Source organism: Glycine max, chromosome 3 (genome assembly GCF_000004515.6).
Source record: "Glycine max cultivar Williams 82 chromosome 3, Glycine_max_v4.0, whole genome shotgun sequence".
NCBI classification, from domain to species: Eukaryota; Viridiplantae; Streptophyta; class Magnoliopsida; order Fabales; family Fabaceae; genus Glycine; species Glycine max.
The window spans coordinates 36,220,141-36,230,531 of record NC_016090.4 but is presented as its reverse complement, the minus strand read 5'-3'; the positions used below and the strand labels follow the sequence as shown (position 1 = coordinate 36,230,531).

The window sequence follows — 10,391 nt, the reverse complement described above, 5'->3', positions numbered from 1 at the left end:
ATTCAAATAAATTTTTTTAGGTCCTTCAAGTACTATTCAAATAAATTTTTGTTTTCCTATAAAATGTTACCTAAATAAATTTTAAAACAAAAAATGATGCATTTTAAAATTATAAAAATAAAAAATGGAAAAAAATATAAAAAGAAACTAAATTGTACTTTAAATTTTTTTAAGAAAACTAAAAAAAAAAACATATTTTGTTGTTAAGTTTAGGTCCTTAGTTTTTTAAAACATGCTATGGCAAGTTTTTGGATCAGCGTCTCTTGAACACCAACTCCAGCGTTGAAATTTCACGTGATATATGAAGAGTTGGACAAAAAGTAGGTTTTTTGAGAATGCAGTTGATGACCCCACAATTGACAAATTCTTAAAAATTCTTAAAACACATCAGTTGCGTATACATTTTTGTTGGTAGTTCATTATTTAATTTTTTGTCTGAACTATTACTTCATTTTTATTTTTATTAAAAAAATAAAAATAAGCAAATAATTTCATCGTTGATTAAAATTAAAAAATTAAAATATTAAAATAAATAAAATAAAAAATCTTACATATTAGTCCAATATTGTTATGCAAGGAGACATATTTTGTACTGAAAAGGGATATTTTTATGTGAGTGTGAGAGAAATAAATTTGCATCATATGACTACTAAAAAATTATCTTTTTAAAAAATTTACATAATTTTTTTTATTTTACTGAAAAAAAATCACATAACTTAATTCTTTTAAGCTTGGCTGTTTATTGTTAGATAGAATGACTAATATATATGATATATTCCTCTCACTGGATACGCTCACTATTATGCAATAATCAAGATGCTGCTTTTGAGAGAATAATCAAGATGTTATTCCCCGTGTAATTGCCTAATTGGAGGGTAGCGAAGAACACTTGCAAAATGTGGTCAAAATGTAAGAGTAATTAGGTATTTTCAATTGAAATTATTTATATATTTTTAATTTTCTCTTAATTATTTTTAAAATATTTATGTTCAAAATTTCATTTTTAAATAATTAAAAATGTGGTAAAAAAATATTAATAGAAACATAACATACCCACTATAATACACCATTGCATAAATGGAGACACTTGATCTTAAAAAAAATGAGAAACTTGAAAAGAAAAATAAGTACGATGGTCAAACTCAAATGAACAAAAAATATGAGAGTCTATTTATTACTGACAAATTTATTGACAATTACACAATTGTGTAAGTCTCATTCTTTATGGAGTCTTTACATGTACTTTTGTTATTTTTAATAAATTTTAATTAATAAAAAAATATTGGTAACACTCATCTAAAAATACAAAATATCAAAGAGTTGTCTCTTTTGAAGTAGAAAAAATATAAAGGTGTCTCTTGTTTACTTATTTTTCAATTTTTCCCTTAACAAATAATTAATGTGTTTTTTTAGCATCGTGGGAGAAATCAATGAATTTGTGAGATAAGGGATACAATACGAAATTAGTTACTCCATTTGTCTCATAATAATTGTTACCCTAAGTTTTTTAACACCCATCAATAAAAATTAATAAATGAATAAAAGAGAATGATAATTTTACGAAATTAATTTTATAATCTTTAATTTATTTATATAGTTTTTTGTTAATCATTAATATTATAAAAAATATAACTAAAAAATATTAATTAATAATACATTGATAAACTAAAATAGCAATTATTTTATGACTTATTTTTATTTTTACACAATAATTATTATACGACAAATGAAGTAATATTTTTCATGAAAACTTGAACATCAATTACTCCCTTCATTCTAAAATGATCAATGTTTAAGATTCTTTCATAAGAAAACAAGTATTCAAAGACAATATTTCAAACTGAAATATAATAAAAAAAAAAGTAAAATTAATTCACGTTTTTTAAGAAAATAAGTCAATATTATTTAATTTGGATAATCTCAATAAAAAATTATTTCATTTTTTTACTGAAAAATTAATTCATTTCCTAAAATACCCTTTTATATTTAATTGCATATGAAAAAAAAGAGAAAGTCGTTTGAAATAAAATTATAATCTAATGAAAGATATTTTATAGATGGTATCATTAAATAGGAGGAGTTAATTAAAATTTATTTATATTTTTGTTCATCCATATAGATTTTTTTCTTCTTATATTTCGATCTAGCTTTTTCTTCTTATATTTCAATCTAGCAGTGGTAGTATTTAATAGGGGGAAATTTTACTAAAATAACTTTAGTCTCTTAATTTCAATAAATATATTATTAAGTTTTTCACGATAATAATATAATATTTATTAGGGGACAAAATTTGAATAAACATTTTCATATCTCACTGAAAGCTAAAAACATTAGTCAATATAATTTTTTTCAAGGCAAAAATATTAGTTAACTTGGAATAGAGGGACTATATTTTATAGTTTTTGTGCCACAACATCAAACAACAAACAAAACTAAAAAGTAGTCTAGTCCACAATTTGTAAGGTTATATAGGTGACTCCTTTGGCACTCTCATAGGGGGGAAATACACGGTTGAACTGTTCACTCATTAAAGTGATATGAGATCTGAGTTTAGAATGTCATGAGATAATTCAGTTCAATATAAATCCCTAATGGCTAAATATGAAGCAAATAAATGATGAAAGTTCAAGTAGTAAACCAATTTTAGGATGAATGCTCTCATATTTCGATTTCTCCATGGTCTCGGATAGCACAACCATGACAATAATGAGTTTAACGTATCAATATATTTCTGAATTTTTTAGAGAATTTTTAATTAAGTTATTCAACCAAAACATTGTAATTAAATCACGCATCCTCTACAATTTTTGTAATTGGTCTCGAGAATTAGTTTATAATAGCTTAAAATTACTAGAAAATTAACAATTTGTTTATGACAATTTTGTTGATTCTAGAAACCTAATTACAAAAAATGTAGTAAATTGAATTACAATTTTTTTAATTCAAAGATCCAATTAAAAATTTATCAATAACTCAAGAATTTATTGATATATTAAACCTAAAAATACATTTGCAACCCTCTTCAACACATATTTAGGAAATTATAATAGAATCACCTAAAATTTAGGAATTTTAAAATTGCATGACAAGTAATTGTTGGGAACATCACTCATTAATTTGACACAGTCTGTCATGTTTACATCACAGAAGCCACTCAAAGCCTCACCCCACCTATTCATTCGACCTTAAAATGACCCATGCCTGATTGTCTATCATTTTCATCTCCATGGCCTACAGCCCTACACCTCATCATTATTAATACAGGATAATTGACAGTCAAAATAGCAGGCAATGGCCAATGTGGCCTACGCCAAAGATCACATCAAGCTGGAATAACATTAATTCAATTATGAATTAAATACTTCCTCCAATTTTAAATATAAGAAAAAAAATCTTATTTGTGATAGCATAAAATATAAAAAGTTTCAATTAATTTCAGTTTATTTAATGAAAATTTCCCTAAAATCCTTTTAATTCAAATTTTATTTTCAGTAACCTATTTGATTTTCTTGATATCAATCATATGACTCTTAAAATAGAGAAAATTATCCTCATTTCAAACAAACTTTCATAGAGTTGAAATTTTTTATTCCCTCTATCCCTAAGTATAAAATATTATTGGTTAATTTAAGTTTATTAAAAAATTTAATGAGAAAAAATAATTTATTATATTTTAGTCAACAAACAATTAATGCATAAAAGAGATGAAATAAGGTCTTATAATAAAAGATAAATAAATTATTGACTATATCTTATAAATAACCATGGAAGAAGTATCAAATAGCATGAAGCACACCTTACATAATGAACTTCATTTTTTAAATGAAATTGAGAAAATTAAATTAAGTTAACTGCCTTTTTCAATCATTGTAAAATGATTTATTTTACATTCTAAAACGAGTATAAAAGAAAGAAATGAAAGGATAAAAAACATACATTATTTACGTAGAAAAATAATATTTATAATTATTTAAATTTGATTGAATAAAAAAAAAGGTAAATAAAAATTTAAAATAAATAGAGAAATAATACTTCTTTCCACGATTTCATAACAATTTAAAAGGTAAAGTTTATGGTGGTGAGTTCCCAAATAAAAGAAGAAGGAAAAACTCATTTCCTTCCTCAAATAAATAAGAAAATTCTAAATTTTTATTTCTATCATCCTTTTTCTACTAACCTCCGTTTCCATGGGAACAATAGGATGATAACGGTACTCATGGTCGACGGAACTTTACGTGAATCTAACCAAAAATTGATTAAGATAATTTTTTAGACCTAAATTAGATTGAGTGATAATTCAACTAATGACTGAATTAACTTAAATTAATTTATAGATATGGTGCATAAGTTATAAAATTTTAAAAATAGATATTAAACTACATATTTTTTATAATATATACATATATATATATATATATATATATATATTTGTGTGTATATATATATAATATTACGACAGAGATTATTTCAATAAAAATTAAGCTCTAACATTTTTATTTCTACACTATAATTAATAATAATTTTATAAGTTTCTCAATAACTCTTGCTTGATTTTAATTCCTTAATTATTTCAATATAATTTCCCCAAAAGCGCATGTTTCCAAAATAAAAGTATTCTTCCACACAAATAATATTTAACTCATTCATTACTTCTTTATCAAAAATAACCAAGGTCAATCTAATTATGAATTTTTTTTCTCCTTTGACAGGATATCCCCAGAATCATAACTATAAGACTAAACCCTCAAGTCATTCTAATTAATTACACCTCTTTTTTTTTATGATGTAATTAATTACACTTCTCAAACAGACAATCAATTCAAAGTGCTAGTAAAACACAAAGTTTTGCTTGAGGTAACAACCCACCCACCTACCATTGTCGAGTAATTAAGAATTTCACTATAGGTAACCTTCAAATTTCACTTGCTTTGAACTCCGTGGTCATGAACTAAATGTTGATATGCTTAAATGTTTAGGTAAAAGACTCTAGAACTGAAATTCTGGCAAATCACCCGCATCCACAGGAAGTTCAAATTTCTCTTTCTAACTTAAATTCATCGATATTTACAAGTTACAGCAAAATTTGGATTGAAATACATATTGCACAAATGGGAAAGGAGGAAAGGTAGGAGATCTAATACACAAGAAAAAGGAGGGGGAAAAACCATGATTCAATCTACCTTATGACACAGGCTTGACATCCGGGACATCATCTAGAATGAAAGGTCCAAGCTTACCGGTCCTGAATAGAGTAAGGAACTTCTTGGATACCATTAACCGCGCTTCTGAAGCCTTGTGAGGTATCTTCAATGCCTTCTGTAGTGCACTAAATTGCAGGTCAATAAGGCTCTCCAGGTCACTCTCATCTTCTACGTTCCCATTGAATTCTGATAGACTTGAATAGAGTGCACGCTGAACTTGCATTACAAGATCCTATCATAGAAGAGGAATAAATGAATGTCAAGAAAAAGATAAAAAAAAAAGTGAGAAGCGTGGGTAGGTTCCATCATCGAAAACTGCAGCATCAAATGTGAGAAACGTAGTTTAATAAAGCTTTAATGGTAACTTAAGAGGCAATACCAAGTAGAACTAAATAGCGAAGACAGAAAGTCCTCTAAAAAACAAATCAAATTCTGTGTACTTGCAGATAAAATCAAGTGTGTCATCTTAATTTTAACAAAGACTGCTTCCATTTTTAGTAACCACCGTTTTTTTTTGTTACTCTTCTATAAGCTTCCAACAGATTTTCAAATAGATGGCCCCATATGGATCATTATGGTGCGCAACATTTTGTTTTTACCCTATCAGTGGACTTTAAATCCACAAAGTAATAACCTAACACCATTCAACAAAAAAAAAAGGTGATGAAATAACTCAAGATTAGCACCTATGCTACAGTCATATGTAAGAGCATCTAAAGCAAATAGATTTCCAATGAAATGAGTTTAAAACAACTACCAAGTGTAATACAATTGGGACTTTATCAACCAAGTTGTGAAAATTTCCAGCATTGGTAGTTAAAAGCATCATATTCCATTACACATAGGAAAAACTACAGAAAAATGCTACTTGTTACCTCAACATAGACCAAATCAGATCTATTTGGCAGATTTCTTCTCTTTGGCTTAAGATTTTTCAGACTATATTCATGATTTTCCTCAGCTTCATATTCAATTCCATCTATTCTCCTATTATTTAGGTGCTTCCAGTGAAGTGGAGTCCCCCGGGTATTCAAAACTGCCAATAAGTATTGAACAATACGCTCCTCACCCACTACTGAATCTTTGACAGACCCTGTCAATGCAACAACCAAGTTTACATGACAAAATATACCAGGACATGTGCAACAAAGGATATCATTTTCGGAAACCCAAACCCAACAGAGCAGATGCCCCACCCAGACCCATTTAAAGTTAAGTTACATGCCCAATGAAATATTGAGTTGCCCAAACTGTTCTGGGTAAACAATTAATAATAGTGTAATATGTCGGACAAAAGTTAAGAACTATCTTCATAGAATGCTAGAGAAAAGAGATGGATGGTTTAAAAAATGACAAAATATGCCACAGGCAAAGAACATCTAATTCAGTCATCCCAGGAACATTAGTACCTGCCAGAGCCAGTTTTAACCCTGTCTCTATGTCTGAGATACTTGGAACCAGAACCCCTGGGGTATCTAGGACATATATGCTTGGTTTATGTGCTATCTGAAACATCAGGTCAAAGTCATAGTTTAACCATGGGAACCACCAACTCAAAATAGAAACAAAATGATAGACCAATAATAATAAAACAAAATGTAAGAGAAGGATAGAATATGCACTGTTCTCTTTCTACGTCCTTTTTGCAAAAAAAAATTCATTTACAAACCAAATAATAAGTAGTCAAGCCATTACTACAAACTTTTCAGGATTAAGAGTAGACTAGAATATAATCTCTGAAATTCTAATGAACCAAAAATAAAAACTGTTACCAAATTTGCAATTCCAGAAAGGATAAGCAGTATGTGGTACAATACAATGCCAAATATGCAGTACAATGTACATGGGGGTACACTTAATAGGTATGATATTTGGGTTTCATATGAATTTAATATTTTGATGGTATACCTCACTAATATATGAATGTATTTCCATAAAAAAAAAAATTATACAAATCACATACACTAGCATTTTTAAAGAATTTTCAACTGTAAGTTAAAATGGCAAGCTCTGTTAGCCTTCATGTGTGTGTCAAAATAATTAATTGTGTTCTGAAACTGATTGAAATCATTAGTGCATCTAGTCTTGGGAGTTGGGACTCTTCCTATTGTGATGACATAACAAAACAGGGCACATATTACACTTTCTTTCATTTTTTAACCAACCTTTCATTTTCAATTGTTTGTTAGAGTAGTTTCGATCCTATTTAACATAAGCTATATCACAGGAGTAAGTAGATCATGATCGGAGGGGACGACCAGAGAAAGATAAGTCAAGGAGGACCTGAAGGGGAAGGAAGAACGGTCCATCCTAAACAAAGAGCGGTCGCTGAGAGTGAAATGAACTGATTTGGTGGGAGGTGGCCACGGGATTAGACTCCCCATGCAGGACTTACAGATTGTATATATTTTGAGTTGTTTATCGGTTTATCATGAAGTCGCAAAACAATGTATCATGAAGTTATTTATCTTCCCCCTCTTTTCTCCGGTCTGTTTCCATTGAACATTTCAAAGCTTCAACCATGGTAAAAACTAATTGCTAATCTTTCATGATATTTTCTTCCAAGTTCCCTGTTCACTTGTGTTAGTGTTACAACTTACAAGAACCAGGTCACCACTTGTAATAATTAGAAATGTGTACCATAGTGATCTAGATCGCAAAAGAACCAAAATCTAGTGAGCATGATTGGAACACAGGACAGTGGATGACAGCAAATCTGATATTTTTTCTCTAAATATGGATATGTACTAAAAAACACAAACCAACATATGGATATTAGACTCACTGGTTGTTATCCAAAATATGGATATGTCACTGATATTCATTCATTCATATTGTACAAAACCATGTTACCATTGTTATTCAGTGACATGATTGTTTCAGTTTATTTTGAAAAATAATCTTTTTATCTCTCAAGGATCTGCCTAAAAAAAACAGAAAAGAAATCTTAAAATATGATATTCAAAACACACTGAATGCAGTTTGGTAAAACATAAAACAGAATAGAGGCATGATTGTTTCTAGCATAATCTGACTCTTAAATGGAGGCAATGTGGGACTTATGAAATAGCCAACATGCCAACACCACACAACATTTATTTCATTTGAAGAGGCTATATCTGTGCAGTCAGTATAACTACATATTTTTTCCTATTATGACTTGAATCTTGGTTTATATTTATGCTCATATTAATGTTTGTTAGCAGGCAACTTGCTACGTTTCTAAGGCTCAAGCCAATTGCATGTTTCGAACGAACAAGGTGAACGAATGTGAGTGTAACGAAGAGAACGAACACAAAAAAAAAAAAAAAACAAAAGGCTGAAACAAAACCACTAGACCTTGAATCCAGCAATGTCTTGAGTAACACCAGGTAGCGGACCCACAGCAGCGCGCTTCATCTTCTCCTGCACTATCAAACAAAACCACTTCAATTCCAAAAAAAAAAAACCTTTTCAATTCATTCAAATCAATCGTTTTCGCGAAATTCGCGAAACTCTTACCAGGAAAGCGAGACTTGGCAATTTGATGAATAGAGTTAATCAGCGCAGACTTGCCAACGTTGGGAACACCAACCACCATCACAAGCAGCGTCGGCTCCTTGCAAATCACTTCCTTCAACTTGAACTCCACCACCTCCAGAAGCTTCTTCACGGAACTCTTGCTGTGCGCGTTGATCGCAACGCAATTCTGATTACACGTCTCAAAATAATGCGTCCATTTCTGCAACAACAACAATAACACACTGCATAAACAATCTAACAGGTAAACGACAATAACAATGACGACGGATTATATTTTACATGCATGATGTTAGGGTTGGCGAGGTCTTTTTTATTGAGTGCGACGACGCGTCGTTTAGCGGAGAGGTGTGGCTGGAGGTCGGCGTTGGCGGAGGAGAGGGGAATGCGAGCGTCGCGAACTTCGATGACGAGGTCAGCGAGTTTGAGGCGGTGGCGGATGGCACGTGTAGCGGCGGCCATGTGGCCGGGGAACCAGGTTATGGCTCCGCCGCCGGCGTTGAACGCCATGTCGCCTAAACCTAACCCTTTCTTCAGCAATTCCTTCAGCCCTGACATTGTTTTTCTCTTCTCTCTCAGTCAGTCACCTTCGCAGTTTCTGTCGCCGGGAATTTGAGATGGTGAATGTTCTTTGCATAGGCCCAGTAATGGCCCAACGGGTTTTCGGCTGGACCCAAGCCCAGTCCGAAAAGGAGGAGAATTAAGAGTTGCTCTTGCTAGAGCATGAATTTCAATAGACCCAGTTTCATGGTATTGTTGATTATCTTTCATGAAAATAATATAAGTAGCTTCTATCAAAATGATCTAATTGTTAAATAGAGTGGGTAACTGTTATAAATTTATTAGTATCGTGTTTAATTTTTACGGAGGAAGAAAAATATAAGTATGCTTCTACACAAAAATAAACTTTAATTTTAACTTAATTACACATAAAAATGAAAATAAGTCAAATTGTTCAATAAAAACCTAAAACCTAACTTAAATCAAGCTCAAGTTATGTCAGACTTCTTCATAAAATAAATCAAGTCAAATCTTAAGTCATTCAAAAAGTATTTTAGGCTTAACAAGTTCATCTATTTTTTTAAAAAAAATATTTATTTATCTTAAAATAAAAACATAAATATTGATATTTTTTAAAGTGTAAATGTTGGATTTTGTTGATGCAAAGAAAAAGCAGCAGATACATCTTTTGCTATGATTTGGTTCCCCTGATAAGGAATCTCCTCAATCCAACAATTACCAAAACACCATTCACATGCGAAGCAGAGGCTATAATTTGTTGTTGTTGTTAATCTACATAAAGAATCAAGCTAAAACTTATAATTAATTTTTTGAAAGATAAATTTATAATTTAATTAAAAATATTGTTACAAAATATATTTTTAAATAAATTAAATATCGTTGTTAAATTCAATTCTCTTAAAATCTAATCAATACTATTTAATACAAACTTTTTAACTTATGTGTTTAGTACATAAATTAAATGGCATTGAGGTATACCTATAAATGTTTCCGGTTATGCATTTAACTACTGGTGAGATGCCTTCAATTTAACGATCGACCAATTTCAAAGAGGGTTCAAATTCAAAACCAGCATATCTCATTGTAATGCATTACACTAAACACGAACGTCATTTTTGGGGCTAATAACTATCAAACCTACCACAATGC

At 30.1% G+C, this 10,391-nt stretch overlaps 1 protein-coding gene across 1 annotated transcript; it reads right to left on the bottom strand.

Moving 5' to 3' along the window:
* Positions 1–4,998: 4,998 nt before the first annotated feature.
* LOC100801130 (short integuments 2, mitochondrial) lies at positions 4,999–9,430 on the bottom strand. The gene is made up of 6 exons (XM_006576751.4): positions 9,003–9,430; positions 8,703–8,922; positions 8,541–8,611; positions 6,611–6,707; positions 6,077–6,294; positions 4,999–5,433 (listed from the first exon to the last, which is right to left on the bottom strand). The coding sequence occupies exons 1-6, from the start codon at positions 9,276–9,278 to the stop codon at positions 5,182–5,184; spliced, it is 1,134 nt and encodes a 377-aa protein (XP_006576814.1). The 5' UTR covers positions 9,279–9,430; the 3' UTR covers positions 4,999–5,181.
* Between the last annotated feature and the right edge of the window lie 961 nt (positions 9,431–10,391).